Consider the following 13,865-nt stretch of genomic DNA (forward strand, 5'->3'; position numbering starts at 1 on the left):
ATGGTCCCGTATAAATAAGTTATGGGTTTTGCTTGACGAAGTTAACACCCTTCTCGATGTTCTTGACAAGAGTCTCCTTGGCGGTGTTGATCATCTCCTGCTCGGCGTTAGTGAGCTCGCCAAGACCGTGGATGTGCTTGATACCGTCAACACCCAGAGTGACCTTGGACGAGAAGAACTCGACACCCTCGTTCTTGAACAGTGGAGAGTCGACAAAGGCAGGCTCAACAACATCTTTCTCGCCGGCAAGACCGTCCAGCACGGCAGAGGCAAATCTAGCACCGGCCTGAGCCATAGACAAGGTAGCAGAACCAGCACCACCCTTGGCCTGGACAACTTCGTCACCGCCGAACTGGATTCTGTGGACCAGAGCGTCGTAGGTCTCTTTTGGCAGGTTCTTGTGGTTGGTCTGGGAGATCAGCGGAACAATGGTGATTCCGGAGTGGCCGCCAACAACAGTGACGTGCTCGTGGACAGGGTTGGTTCCGACGACTTCCGACAAAAATCTAGAGGCTCTCAGCACGTCCAAGGTGGTAACACCAAACAGCTTCTTTGGGTTGTAGACGTTCTTGGACTTGAGCACCTCGGCGACAATAGGAACGGTCGAGTTGACAGGGTTTGAGATCACACAGATGGCAGCGTTTGGACAGTGGTCAGCACAGGCCTTAGCAAGGTCTCTAACAATCGAGGCGTTGGTGTTGAACAGGTCGTCTCTGGTCATGCCCGGCTTTCTAGGGACACCGGCTGGGATCAGAACCACATCGGCGCCTTCCAATGCCTTCGAGAGCCCGTCGTCTTCTGGACCGTATCCCTTGACTACGGAGTTGGTTGGGATGTGGGAAATGTCAGTGGCGACACCGGCACCCAATCTAAGGTCGTACAAGGAGAGCTTGGTGACCTTGTGGTTGAGTTTCATCAGCAGGGACAATGGCTGGCCAATACCACCGGCGGCGCCCAGAATGGACACCTTGTAAGCGGAGGAGGCAGTGGAGGAGAACTGTCTAGTAGCGAATTTAGCAAACATGATTCACCGAGAAGAAGAGGAAGAAAAGACAAGAGTAAAATATTCGTGGACAAGTAGAATTAACGGGTGTGGGGTGCGATTCAGGCCGGTTATTATTGGCCGTGGTAGAAAAAATAATGACTCCAGAAGGACGTCCGGAGTCGAGGTCGGACGAGGGCTGTCGGGTTGTGCGGATGCAACACGGCGCCAGCGTGGGAGAAACCCACAGCACGAGCAATTGAGCATCCAGTTGGTCCATAGGGGACAAGGCGGCATCGTGAGTATTGTGCCACGCTTCCCCCCCACCCTTATGGCTACCTCCGTGATTACACGGGGTACAAATGCAGAAAATTAGCCGGGCCACCAGATGCCGGGTAACAATCACAAAGACCAATTTTTTCACGGCGTGATTTCAAATTTTCTGGTGCAGGGGTGCTCGGGCCAGGCCCGTGGCGGAGCATGGCTAGTGACGCGTGAGCCATGCAAGACGTAAACAAATCGAGCCAACGACGCGAAACTGACATTTTCCCTAATCGGGTAAAACGTCCAAGCCGATAAATGAGGACTACGAACAGCTCGAAGGCGTGGCTTCGAACGCAGGCTTGGTTAAAAGGTCCATCTGGCCAGTAGCATGTAGACTACACATAGCACATACGGGCAGCCGCTAACAGTTCGCGCGGCTAGTTGTCCTGATTCGGGGCGCATTTCTGGTGTACGGATGCGTGGTATTTTAGGAAGCACGACATGGGCACACATTGCGAGGCCCGACGGCCTGCAGATGTGTCTGGCGGCATGGCAAGACAACAGAGCCCGCATTGTGCGCCCCGGTTTCTTGCATTTTATGTAAAGGCGCCATTTCTGTAAAAACTCCACCCTCTGCAACTGAGATTTGAGAATTTTGCAAAAAACAGAGGTACCGCACTTAACTAAATCGGGTTAATTATTCAAGAAAAACCTGTTTCCCTTTTTACTTCTTGTCACGGCCATCCAGAGGCAACAAGAACTGCACCAGCAACCTGCCCACCCCTTTCTCACAAACACAGTCTATTTTCCGGCCGTTTTGCGAGAATTCTTCCCAGGTTAGTCTTTGTCCCACTTTTTCGTGCTTGGCCAGCGAGATTGCTGTGAAATAGAATGATGTCCTCATCTCCGCCGCCAACCAACCAGACTCCTTTCAAAGATCATAACGTGACGGTCTCATCGTCACCACTGCTTGGTGATACGCTGACCTTACAGAGTGTCCACGAGTACAATTTTTTGCATCGGCCACACATGGGCTCAGACGAAGATTTTGGCCACGAACAGCCTGCGTCCGCGTCTGCGCCGCCCACCGTACACGAGGACCTGCTGGACTTTGTGCCGATCTCCAGCCAGGAGGACCCGGCGCTACAGTACCCGTCGTACATGCACCCGTTGACAGAGTCGTACTCTAGCTCGACGGTTTCCAGCGTGCACACAGAGAACGCAATTCCGTCGAGCGTGAGCAACGGGTCGCTATCGAACGTGCACCGCACGCCCATCAGACGGTCGAACTCGCTGATCACGCCACGACGCCCGGCGAACGCGGGCAGGGCCACGGACAAGTCGCCCGGCACGGGCAACCCGTTCTACACGCCGCCGGCGTTTTTGTCGCCCAAGATCACTAAGCACAGGAAACAGCGGTCACTCACGACGTCTGTTTCGCTGTCGCACCTGGATACAGACCTACAGTTGCAGATGCAGCACAACCAGCACGGTTCGCCGTTGCACACGCCATTGCGCACTCCCGGGCGGCCAGCGGTGGACGAGAACGAGGAGGACGACGGCGAGGAGCCACGCGACAGCACCGGCGAGTCCGGTGAGTCGTACTTTGTGTCGCCGTCCGTGCTGATGAAAAAGAAGTTTGGCGGCAAGCTGTCGGACCTGCACACGCTCAGACATGAGACGCACGAGGTGTACCACATGGACCATCTGGCCGCGTCGAACGACTTCATCAACCCGGAGTTTTTGCAGAAAGTGCAGGACATCCCGCTGCTGATCGACGACGACAACGTCGAGGCGCTCGACCAGCAGAAACTCATGCATCCGCCGCTGCTGCGCGCCACGACGCTGCCTCCACCGCAGCCCAAGCCGGGCAGGCTGACGCGCTCGCGCTCGACCATGAACTTGAGCGAGATCGCGTCGTACAAGGAGGCCAAGACGGCAGCACTGCGCTCTGCCAGCTCGTTCATGGACGATCTGAATTTCTCTATTTCTGAGGTGCCCGAGCCAGAACAGGCGCCGGCGTCGGCTCCAGCGTCGGCTCCAGCGTCAGCGCCCTACCACTACGACATTCCCTACTCACATACCCAGGTCAGACAGTATTCACGGTTCCAATACCTAACTCCGCCAAACTCGTCATCGTCATCTACTCCTGGCGTCAACTCGTTCCTGGGAGGCGACAACAAAGCCGAAGAGTACAAAAAGAAGCTTGCGCTTGGGTCCGGGCTCAAGGAGCCCGAGCGGCTGGACCGGCCGCTGCAGTCGTCGCGGTCCAAGTCCCGCTCCAAGAACTCCGAGCAGGAGAAGAAAAAAACCCACGAGTGTCCGTTGTGCCACTCGCGGTTCCAGCGGCCCGAGCACGTCAAGCGGCATATGCGGTCGCACTCGTCTGAAAAGCCGTTTGTGTGTCCGCAAGAGAAGTGCGGCAAGCGTTTCAATAGAAATGATAACCTCAAACAGCATCTGCGCAAGATCCACCATCTGGCCATTTGAAATAGAATGTATAGGACAATATACGCGAAAGCGAGCGACCAATAGATATATCACAACGCCTGTCTGATCTGTGCGTCGATCGGCATCTCGCTCACGTCGACGCTGGCCACCACGTTGGACTTGTGGAACTCCTGCTTCATCACGCCAGCCACCGCGTAGCAGATCGCCGCGATCGTCATCAGCGCCGCCAGCGCGATCAGCGACGTCGACATGCACGTGATGCTCAGCCACTGGATCACCGCCATTATCACGTAGAACAGCACCCTGTACATGTTCTGGTCCAGCGTCTGAACCCCGCGGATGAACCAATCAGGCACCCGGAAAATCTTGAGCAGGAACGGCACCTCCACAAATGCCAGGATTATGCCCTGGATGATGGCCAGAATGGCAAACACAATCACAATGTTGAAGTGGAAGATGTTGGCGATGCCCAGGGCAATCGACAGAAATATCAGCACAATGCCTATCCATTGGCCGTAGAGACTGTTGTTAGGACTCCAAGGGCGGCACTTACCTGAAATTCATGGACTTCATGTCCTGAGCGAATCCGCTGATCCTAATATAGTCTGTAAAAGCCATGTTGATAATAAACAGCTAATAAGTTTTAATTATTTTTTTTCCATCGGCTGTGCACACTGTCAAATAATTAGACAAATACTTAATTATTACAACTAGACAAATTGTTCAAATGGGTTTACGCTCAGAGCAGGCCAGCAGTCCCCCCTCCGACTCCGACTCCCAGTCCGACTCGGACTCCATCACCGAGACGCTCGAGCAGGTTGGCAGGCTCGCGTTTCCCACGTTCTCGATCACCCCCCATTTGCCAACGTTGCCCAAGCTGGCAGCCCTGAAAAGAGACTACAACACCACGTCGCTCGGGCGCAAGCTGGCAGAGCTCAACATGAAAAAGGACGAGCTTGCGCGAATATACACCCAGCTGAGCGAGTCGCTGACCGACGTGGTAAACTCCAACCTCGACTACCCCGTGGAGGACCTACATGACCCCGGGGGAGTAGAGGTTTTGCAGGAGCCCGAGGAGACGGTATCGCTCGTGAAGGACCGGCTTGCCAGCTACGACCACCTCACGTACCTGACTTTTGAGCAGTTCAACGACCAGGCGTTTTTGCGGCGGCGCATCAAGGAGATCCTGAGCTTGGACTTGCTGCCGCTGGACCAGCGGTTTTTGATCCAGAAACTCATGTCGCGCTCGTATTTGGAAAAACAGCGGTACGAGCGCGCAGAGGCCGACGAGCCCGACAACGAGGCCGGCAGAGACGAGGTGGTGCTCGGGCCACGCGATCTCGAGCCCACGTACTACAACGCCGAGGAAAACATGCTTGGTTGTGCACACTACCAGCGCAACTGCAAGGTGGAGTGTCCGACGTGTCGCAAGTGGTACACCTGTCGTTTCTGCCACGACCAGGAGGTGCAGTCGCACCAGTTGCAACGGAGCCGGATCAAACACGTTCTGTGCATGTTTTGCAACACGCCGCAGCTGGCACAGCACTTTTGCGTCAACTGCAACCGCAAACTGAGCGAATACTACTGCGACACGTGCAAACTGTTCGACAACGACCAGCTGAAAAACATCTACCACTGCGACGACTGCGGGATCTGTCGTCTCGGGCTTGGCATCAACCAGGACTATTTCCACTGCAAAAACTGCAACACGTGCATTTCGATCGAGTTGCAAGAGAACCACAAGTGCATCGAGAACTCGACACACTCCAACTGCCCGATCTGCGACGAGTACATGTTCAGCTCGACCAAGAAGGTGGTGTTCATGCTGTGCGGCCATCCGATCCACCAGGGCTGCTACGACGAGTTCACGAAGCACTCGTACAAATGTCCGATCTGCTCGCGCACGATCGTCAACATGGAGCGGCAGTTCCGCGTGCTGGACAAGGAGATCGGCGCGACAAAGATGCCCGACGGCATGGCCGCGTGGACGAGCGTGGTCAAGTGTGTCGACTGCGGCGGCAAGTCGCGCGTTCCGTACCATTATTTGGGGCTGAAATGCGACCATTGCCAGAGCTACAACACGATGCAGTTGCAGCTGCTCAAGTCGGACAAAGATGAGACGGACGACGGCGTCGAGACCGCCACAGACGAGAAACAACTCATCACACACTCGCTGAACGATAACTTCCAGTTCGACGACAGACTCGAGTTGCCCGGCGCGCAGCTGACGGGCGGCGCCAACATCGAGGACTCGGACTCGGAGGACGACTACGTGGACAACTTTGTGCGCGTGATCAACAACTTCGAAAGCTACTCCACCATCAGCGACGCGTTCAAAGACTGGATCAATGCGTCGAAACGCAAGGTTAATGCTATGTAGTGCTAATTTTTTCTCGAACGTAAACTTGCGATCGGGATCGATAAGATGCGCGACCGTTTCTGGGTATGGTCGGCGGCGGGCTCTGTTTTGGAGCGCATCACGCGCGGCACGGCGGGCTCGCTGGCAGCCTCCTGAGCCAAACTCTCCTGCGACCGCATCATGCTGTCCAGCTTCATCCCGAGTTTGAGACGGTTCTCGTTCTGGAGCCGGAAGTTGCTCAGTTTCGACGCGGCGTCGTCCGCGTCGGTCGACGTCGGTGTCGGCATGCGCTGGTTCTCGGGCACCACGGGCGAGCTCTGCGCGTGCGGCCGCGAGAACAGCCGGTTTTGCAGTTTCATCGGCGATGACTCCGACGTCTGCGAGTTCGAGCGGAAATTGCGCATGCTCATCGAGGAGCGTTTCGAGCCGGGCGACTGCGTGCTGAGCGACGACGTCACCGACGCGGGCGGCGGGTTGGACAGTTTGCGCGGCGGCGTCGACGACCCGCTCGACCCGCCCAGCGCGGGCACCACAATCGGCATCGGCGGCGCCTTGCGCGCGAGTCCCGGCCCGTGCTCGTGCACGCTCGCCAGGCTGTTCGAGCTCGACGCCCCCTGAACCATGCCGCACACGGGCGACGGGTCTCTGGTGATTCTGAGCGACGACGACGTCGACATAGAGTTGCTGTCGCCCGGGTACGGCTCGTCTGTGTCGCTGTCGGACGAAGTGTGCGACGAGAGCGAGAATTTGCGGTGCTGGATCGACGGCAGCGAGACCTTGGCATTGAGCGGGCCCGGCGTGCCGCTGGGCTGGCTCGCCAGCGCGGGCAAGGCTGCAACCGCGGGCGGGTGTGTCTGCATGGCCTTGTACCGGGACTGGACCTCGAAATCGTACGCCAGTTCCTCCGGCTTCCAGCCCGCGTTGTTCAAGAGCTGTCCGTCCGCCTTGTACGCGACCAACAGGTCGATGCAGTCCAGTGCGCCGTACTGCAACGCCAGATGCAGCGGGCTGTTGCCGTCGTCGTCCTGGATGTTGGGGTACGCGCCGTTCTCCAGCAGCACGCTCAAACAGAGCGGGAAGTTCGCCACGCAGCACACGTGCGACGCAGTATAGCCATGGTGGCCGCGCTGGTCGATGCACACGCTGAAATACTCCAGCAGCAGTTCGAGGCTGCGGTGGGCGTTATTGGAGCAGGCGGTATGGATCACGGTATCGTGCTGAAACGTGAGCTTTATCTCATCTTCGCTGGTGATCTGGGCATAAGAGCGCGGCGGCGGCGTATGCCGTGCGGCCCTGTACACGCCCGCTGTGGGCCCGCGCGCGCGGTCTGCGATCCGTCGCAGCAGCAGGTCGCATATCTCGAGCCGGTCGTGGTACGCGGCATAATGGAGGTTCGACCACCCGTTGGCCGGGTCTATGTTGTCAAGCAGGTCCGGGTACCGGTTGAGCAAGCGCACAACGATCGGAAGCTGGCCGTCGACGATGGCGTTGCGCAGTCGCACACTCGGGTCGATCATGAAAAAGAGGGAAAGTATTTTCGCGAACTGAAATTCGTGGGCTGTGGGTTTTTCTACGGTATTTGCGTGGGGCAACTGCGCCCGGCTTTCGTTACTCGTATACCTACAACCTATCTAGAGGCCGTACAGGCTGGCGGGGTCCGGCTCTCCCGGCACCATCATGATGGCGAAGTTGCGCCGCAGACACTTATATCCGGCCTTGGTGGTGTTGAGATGGCTTTTCAGCTGGTCCTTGCGGTAGAACCGCTTGCCGCACCCCCACGCCGTGCCGTCCGGATTTACGCCGCCACACACAAACGGCTTGACGATCGACGAGTGCTGCTCCTTCGTGTGGCGCGAGAGGTCTGACGAGCGGCTGAATTTGACCTGGCATTCTGTGCAGCCAAACAGCTTTTCCTTCTCATGCACGCTCAGTTTGTGGGATATCAGGTTGTGTTTTCTTGTGTACGATTTATGGCACTGGTCGCATTTGAAACGGCTGTCTCGCGAGACCGACTGGCGTCTCGTCGGGGAAGGCACCGAGTCCTGCGACTCGGACGGGCTCATGGCCACGGCCGCCGGCGCAACGGGCTGCGGCATCGGGAACATGGTCGGCGCCGTGTACACGACGGGCTGCGAGGGAGGCGATGCGTACGGTCCAGGGAACACGGCAGGCACGCGCGGGGTGTGGACGTAGTGCTGTGCGGGCTGGAACACGGGGTCTGGCGGCTGTTCTTGGCGCGGGAACAGCTTGTTGATGCTGGGCAACCTGACTTTCTGGGAGCGGTCTTCAGGGGTATTGGCCAGGGCAGGCTGTCGCTCGTAGGCCGCCATAGTCGTGCTGAGCGCGTTCGGCGGTGTGTTGTTGGCGGACATCATCAACATCGTGCCGTGGGTGGGGGGAGGAGGCGGAACGAGGTCTCGGATGGGTGGTGATTTGGAGGTTGGGAAAAGTATACGATTTATAATTCGTCCGTGTTTCCATGCATATTGTAATTCTTCGCCTTCTCTGCAATGCACGACGTGCAAAACCTATTGTCGGGCGCGGCAGTAGAAGCTTGCTTCCTTCCGCAAATGACCACGCAGGCTTTTCCCCCGCATCAATACAGTGCTAGTCGCCTCCAGTGAAGTTTCAGGAAGTTTCCTGTGCATGGTTCCCAAGTTCCATCCTCGTTTCTTTTGCGGCCTTAACCCAGGTTCAACCCACAATGCATTGCCGATTTCAGGCACAAGCCACAGCCTGGCCCATGATGTCATCAGCTGAACTATAGCCGTCCGCACATAGTGGCTCGCCTATTCCATGTCTGAACAACGTCCACGTCTGGGACACCTGCAAAACTTTTTGCTCAAATCTCTCCTCCATCTTATACACGGAATTAATCTAATCTCCCTCATCCAATAGTCGTGCACAACTCAAATCGCTGGAGTTAGCTCTCCAGAGCACTCTCGACGAGAGCATCGGCAACGGACTTGACCTTACAAAACCACGGCCTTGCTCAATCCATCCGGACGCCCATGCTCTATAAAAAGCCTTCTAACGTCCCCCCTTTTCTCATGTCTGCTTTCCCTATTTCTGGCCCCACCGGCTACGGCCTTATGTCTCTGACTGCTCGCCCAGAGCCTGTTCCACGTGAGCAGGCCTTTGCTGCTATTAACAACGCCATCAAGGACGGCGTCACGTTGCTCAACGGCGGCGAATTCTATGGCCCAAACTTCTTCAACCCAGACCCAACAGTGGAAAAACGGCCACTCGAAAACCTCAAGCTGTTGCAGGCGTATTTCGCCAAGTACCCAGAAAACCGGTCTAAAGTGTCTGTTTGTATCAAAGGATGCGCCAGTCCTACCGGTACCGATTGCTCCCCCGAAGCAGTCAAGAGATCCATCGAGAACATTGCCTCGTTTTTCCCTGGCAACAAGTTCGAGCTGTTTGAAGCTGGCCGCATGGACCCAAAGACACCAGTCGAGGAGTTCGTCAAGGCATGCATCCCCTTTATTGAAAAAGGCGTTATCAAGGGCATCAGTCTGTCTGAGGTCAATGCAAACACCATCAGACGCGCTGCTGCCGTCTATCCTATTTCCTGTGTCGAGGTGGAACTCTCTCTGTGGAGCACCGACATTCTGAAAAATGGAGTTATGGACACCTGCAAGGAGCTGAACATCCCGATAGTGGCATACTCGCCGCTGGGAAGAGGCTACTTGACCGGCACGATCAACTCCATCGACGATCTTCCACCTAACGATCTGCGCCGTCTGTTGGACAGATTTGCTTCGCAGGAAGCCATCGACGCCAACAAACACCTTTTGGAGCGGATCGGCAAGCTGGCTCAGAAAAAAGGATGCACATTGGCACAGATCGCGCTCTCGTGGGTCAGAACGTTCAACGAGTACCCGGAAAAATACGCCACGGTGATTCCTATTCCTTCAGCCTCGACGCCTGAGAGAAACCATGAGAATAACACTCACATCAAGTTGACTCACGACGAGTTCGAGGAACTCAACAAGGCTGTGCAGGAGTGTGAGATCTACGGTGACAGATACAACGCTCATCTGGCAGGTCTACTGAATGGCTGATTATTTTTAGGATCGTTTTAAATACAACCTAACAAAAACACACCCGTAGAGCTGTCCAGAAAAAGAAGGACTCGCCGATTACAGCGAGCCGTTGAGCGGCTCGGTCACCGTTTCAACGATGCCATTGGTGTGCGAAGACTGGTTGCCAATGATGCGGTCAACGGTCGGCTTCAGAGTCGCATCGTAGGTAGGCTTGATCGCGTTCACATACGCCTCGTTTGAGAGTCTTCTGGACGTCTTTGCAATGGCAGCAGGGGCCGATGACGAGGCTTTCTCACTATTGTACACCTCGGTCACGTATTGTGGCAGGCCGGACACCTGGTGGACGTACGGAAGGGCTCTTTCGTAGGTCGACCTGAGCAACTTTCTGGACCGCGTGAGCTCGCTCTGCGCAATATCGGTCACCTCCTGGCCCTTGGCCTCAGCCTGGTTCTTCAGCGGCAACAGTCTGTCCACGGCAGACTCGTAGTAGTCGTTGAACGTCTTCACTACAGCACTCAGTCGCGAACGCACGGAGCTGGTAGTGTTGGCAAACGTCGCTCTGGCATTCTTCACCACGCCACGGGCCCATCTGTCATAGTAGCCATTAAATGTTTTGGAGATGGATTCTGTGGAAATGGTGGTCAAAAAGGGGAAAGTACTGTCCAAGTACGATAGTGTGGCATCAGTGGTCTGATCGATGGCGTTTAGGAGCGAGACGAGAATGGACACGCTGGAGAGCACAGAGAGCGCTCTGCTAAGCAGCGAATGCGCATACGACTCGACGACTCTCACTGCGGATGACCTCTCTGCTAAAGCGCTGGCCTCCGCCACTAGTGGGTACTTGAACACATGGGAGTAAGTGTTGGTGGTGATTTTGCTAGTTTTGGCTGTCTCGGAAGAACTCATGGTAGAAGTAAGAGATTGCTGATTAGATTAGACACAAATAGCACAGTGGTGAGCAAAAAAAACCTAGTGGGCTTATAAAGAGAATGTGTAAAAGGCAGGTGCACAAAAGAAATCCTTTTTATAGGGACAAACATTTTTCTGTCAATTTAGATAAGGGCGGTAGCTGGCGGTGTGGAAGCATGTTCAAACTAACTTTTGGTTCCGGTATTGTGTACTCAGAGCCGGATATTAGGGAAAGATGGTCAGCAGATACGTCTTGCTGCTACTTATTGTTCCCGTAGACACAAGGACCTGTGTTTCGGGCTATGTTGCTTAGGTTGCTACCATCTTACGTGAGATCTACATTTGCATGTGAAAAAAGGCGGTAAAGGCGGGTAACACCACAAACAGTGCGTCGTAGACTATCTCTGAAACCAATACCGGGTAACCAACCGAACGTAAAAATAATAATTCAATTTTTATCGAAAAACTTCTTGTCATGTCGAAAAGATACACCGGGGTGTTGGAGAGGCTCCCGCAGCATTTCCGGGACTTTTTCATGAGAAGGGCGGACCAATCACAGATCCCGGCGTTCCGCTCCCAGGGGAAATTCATTCCTGAGGAAAAGAGGTACACTAGGCCTGAACAGTGGAAAGTGCTTGAAGGAGACCGGGTGATGTTTGTGAAAGGTCCAAACAAGGGAAAAATCGGTAAAGTGCTTGGGCTGCAACCGTTCACGAATAGCATTTACACGGACATTGCTGAGACTGAGCCGCTTGCTGTCCCCAAACAACTCTGGCAGGAAGGTCAGAACGAATATCTTATCGACTACCCAAAGACCGTTTCGCCTGACGATGTCAGAGTGGTGGCGACGCTTGTGAAAGAGGACGGCACTGAGTACGATATTGCGGCCGAGGAGGTCATTTTCAAGGGCAAATATTTCGACGAGGACTACAAGAAAATGATGCCTATTCGGAGAGTGAAATACCATGAACATATAATTATTCCCTGGCCCAGACCTGATCCGGCAGAAGACTGTGCTTTTTCGACTCCACCAGAGGTGGCTGAAGAGAGATCACATACTGAAAACTCGATTCTCCAATTCGAACAGCCGGCAGACTTCACCATTGAGTCGCTCAGAGATCCTATCATGAAGAGGCCGTACAAATGGGACAAGCAGGTGTTGAAGAAAGGAGACATTACAAAGTTGACAGCTCCGGGAATTCCATACAGCGAGACCAAGAAGGCCATGTTCGAGGAGAGAAAACAGATTAGAGAGTCTCAAATCACTGAGATGTCTGCCGAAGTGATGGAGTTTATTGGTTCGAGAGTTGCTGAGCATCTCAACAATGTGACCGATCCAAATTTCAAACAGTACGTGGACAAAGTATCGGGACAACACAGAAAGCAGAAACTGGCAAGAAGAGAGAAGGAGAAACAGCTGCAGGACTTGCAAATTAAAGAGGCCGAAAAACGTAACAAACGAGCTAAAAGGGCCAGTGCTCAATAGCAATATGTATATATAAACGATTAACATTTATCATTTCCTATAACTTTTCATACTCGAGCTTGCCTTCCAGTTTCTTGTTGTCGACCATCTTTCTCACAGCCTTCATCAAGTCGCTTTGAATGATGTAGTCTCTGTCCTCTCTGATGGCAAAAAATCCGGCCTCGGTGACAACGTTACGGATATCTGCACCGTTGAAGCCGTCACTCATCTTGACCAGCGCCTCAAAATCAAATTCTCCCTGCTTCTTGATCTTCGAAGTATGAATCTTGAAGATCTCCAGTCTTCCGCTCTCGTTTGGCAATGGGATCTCGATCTTCCTGTCAAGTCTTCCCGCTCTGAGCAATGCAGGATCTAGAGTGTCGGGTCTATTGGTGGCCATGATCACCTTTGTCTGTCCAAGGTAGTCAAAACCGTCCATCTGATTAAGCAGCTCCATCAGCGTTCTCTGGATCTCTCTGTCTGCGGACGTTCCCTCGGAAAATCTGCGGCCTCCAATGGCGTCGATTTCGTCCATAAAGATGATGCATGGCTCGTGTTCTTTTGCGTAGCTGAACATTTCTCTAACCAGCCTGGCCGACTCTCCAATGTACTTGTCGACGATGGCCGAGGCAGGCGAGAAAATGAAATTTGCGCCGATCGTCGCCGCCACAGCCTTGGCCAGCAGCGTCTTCCCCGTTCCTGGCGGACCGTACAACAGCACACCTTTAGGGGGCTTGATACCCACTCTGATGAATAATTCCGGGTTCTTGAGCGGCAATTCGATCACCTCTCTCAATTCACGAACCTGTTCGGTCAGACCTCCAATTCCGCTGAACGAAATTTCGCCCGGCTCAAACGTTGTCATATTATACACCAATGGGTCCACCTCTCGTGGCAAGATGCGCATGATGGTCAATGTGGTCATGTCCAGCGCCACACGCACCCCCTTCTTCAGTTTTTCCCGCTTGATGGTCGACCGGCAACCGACTATGTACCGTGGTCCTGAAGAAGCCTTCACTATGAATCTTTCCTCGTCCAACTGCTTGAGCACTTCACCGATGATCTGGCCGATAGATTGCAATGCCTTGATATCATCCTCTGTCTTGGTGAACTTTTTCTCGAGGTCTCGTATTCCCAGGCGAGCCTCTTTTAGGCGACTCTCCCATTGACTGTGTTCTATCAGTTTGTTTTTCAGCCCAGTGAGCGCCGATTTGCGCATCGACTCTTCTGACGACTCCTGCGGCTGCGAGGATGTCTCGCCTCCGGAGTTGGAGCCCTGGCCGTCCTCATTGAGCGCCGCGAGCAGTGGATCGTGTTCTTGGCTCATTGCTGTAAATAAACCAGTGGCAAAAAGTTCAAGAAAAAAAGCCGGGTAAAGGAAAAATA

The 13,865-nt window shown here is 54.4% G+C and overlaps 10 protein-coding genes across 10 annotated transcripts; 4 read left to right on the forward strand and 6 right to left on the reverse strand.

Annotated features, from left to right (window-relative positions):
* Positions 1-19: 19 nt before the first annotated feature.
* On the reverse strand, positions 20-1,024 carry HPODL_00710 (Malate dehydrogenase, mitochondrial; the record flags this gene model as incomplete). The annotated part of the gene is made up of 1 exon (XM_014080671.1): positions 20-1,024. One exon carries the CDS (start codon positions 1,022-1,024, stop codon positions 20-22), a length of 1,005 nt encoding a protein of 334 aa, XP_013936146.1.
* Positions 1,025-2,275: 1,251 nt separating this feature from the next.
* On the forward strand, positions 2,276-3,736 carry HPODL_00711 (uncharacterized protein; the record flags this gene model as incomplete). Its single annotated transcript, XM_014080672.1, has 1 exon — positions 2,276-3,736. The coding sequence occupies one exon, from the start codon at positions 2,276-2,278 to the stop codon at positions 3,734-3,736; it is 1,461 nt and encodes a 486-aa protein (XP_013936147.1).
* Positions 3,737-3,786: 50 nt separating this feature from the next.
* HPODL_05166 (Integral membrane protein localized to late Golgi vesicles along with the v-SNARE Tlg2p) lies at positions 3,787-4,315 on the reverse strand (the record flags this gene model as incomplete). Its single annotated transcript, XM_014080673.1, has 2 exons — positions 3,787-4,219; positions 4,251-4,315. The coding sequence occupies 2 exons, from the start codon at positions 4,313-4,315 to the stop codon at positions 3,787-3,789; spliced, it is 498 nt and encodes a 165-aa protein (XP_013936148.1).
* Positions 4,316-4,424: 109 nt separating this feature from the next.
* HPODL_00712 (putative RING finger protein C2F3.16) lies at positions 4,425-6,077 on the forward strand (the record flags this gene model as incomplete). Its single annotated transcript, XM_014080674.1, has 1 exon — positions 4,425-6,077. The coding sequence occupies one exon, from the start codon at positions 4,425-4,427 to the stop codon at positions 6,075-6,077; it is 1,653 nt and encodes a 550-aa protein (XP_013936149.1).
* A 2-nt stretch (positions 6,078-6,079) lies between these two features.
* HPODL_00713 (Target of rapamycin complex 2 subunit AVO2) lies at positions 6,080-7,573 on the reverse strand (the record flags this gene model as incomplete). The annotated part of the gene is made up of 1 exon (XM_014080675.1): positions 6,080-7,573. The coding sequence occupies one exon, from the start codon at positions 7,571-7,573 to the stop codon at positions 6,080-6,082; it is 1,494 nt and encodes a 497-aa protein (XP_013936150.1).
* Positions 7,574-7,687: 114 nt separating this feature from the next.
* On the reverse strand, positions 7,688-8,437 carry HPODL_00714 (Transcriptional regulator CRZ1; the record flags this gene model as incomplete). Its single annotated transcript, XM_014080676.1, has 1 exon — positions 7,688-8,437. The coding sequence occupies one exon, from the start codon at positions 8,435-8,437 to the stop codon at positions 7,688-7,690; it is 750 nt and encodes a 249-aa protein (XP_013936151.1).
* Positions 8,438-9,106: 669 nt separating this feature from the next.
* HPODL_00715 (uncharacterized protein) lies at positions 9,107-10,123 on the forward strand (the record flags this gene model as incomplete). The annotated part of the gene is made up of 1 exon (XM_014080677.1): positions 9,107-10,123. The coding sequence occupies one exon, from the start codon at positions 9,107-9,109 to the stop codon at positions 10,121-10,123; it is 1,017 nt and encodes a 338-aa protein (XP_013936152.1).
* A 78-nt stretch (positions 10,124-10,201) lies between these two features.
* On the reverse strand, positions 10,202-11,011 carry HPODL_00716 (uncharacterized protein; the record flags this gene model as incomplete). Its single annotated transcript, XM_014080678.1, has 1 exon — positions 10,202-11,011. One exon carries the CDS (start codon positions 11,009-11,011, stop codon positions 10,202-10,204), a length of 810 nt encoding a protein of 269 aa, XP_013936153.1.
* Positions 11,012-11,489: 478 nt separating this feature from the next.
* Positions 11,490-12,500, forward strand: HPODL_00717 (54S ribosomal protein L40, mitochondrial; the record flags this gene model as incomplete). Its single annotated transcript, XM_014080679.1, has 1 exon — positions 11,490-12,500. The coding sequence occupies one exon, from the start codon at positions 11,490-11,492 to the stop codon at positions 12,498-12,500; it is 1,011 nt and encodes a 336-aa protein (XP_013936154.1).
* A 37-nt stretch (positions 12,501-12,537) lies between these two features.
* HPODL_00718 (26S protease subunit RPT4) lies at positions 12,538-13,806 on the reverse strand (the record flags this gene model as incomplete). The annotated part of the gene is made up of 1 exon (XM_014080680.1): positions 12,538-13,806. The coding sequence occupies one exon, from the start codon at positions 13,804-13,806 to the stop codon at positions 12,538-12,540; it is 1,269 nt and encodes a 422-aa protein (XP_013936155.1).
* Positions 13,807-13,865: the final 59 nt, after the last annotated feature.

Source organism: Ogataea parapolymorpha, chromosome III (assembly GCF_000187245.1).
Source record: "Ogataea parapolymorpha DL-1 chromosome III, whole genome shotgun sequence".
Lineage (NCBI taxonomy): Eukaryota > Fungi > Ascomycota > Pichiomycetes > Pichiales > Pichiaceae > Ogataea > Ogataea parapolymorpha.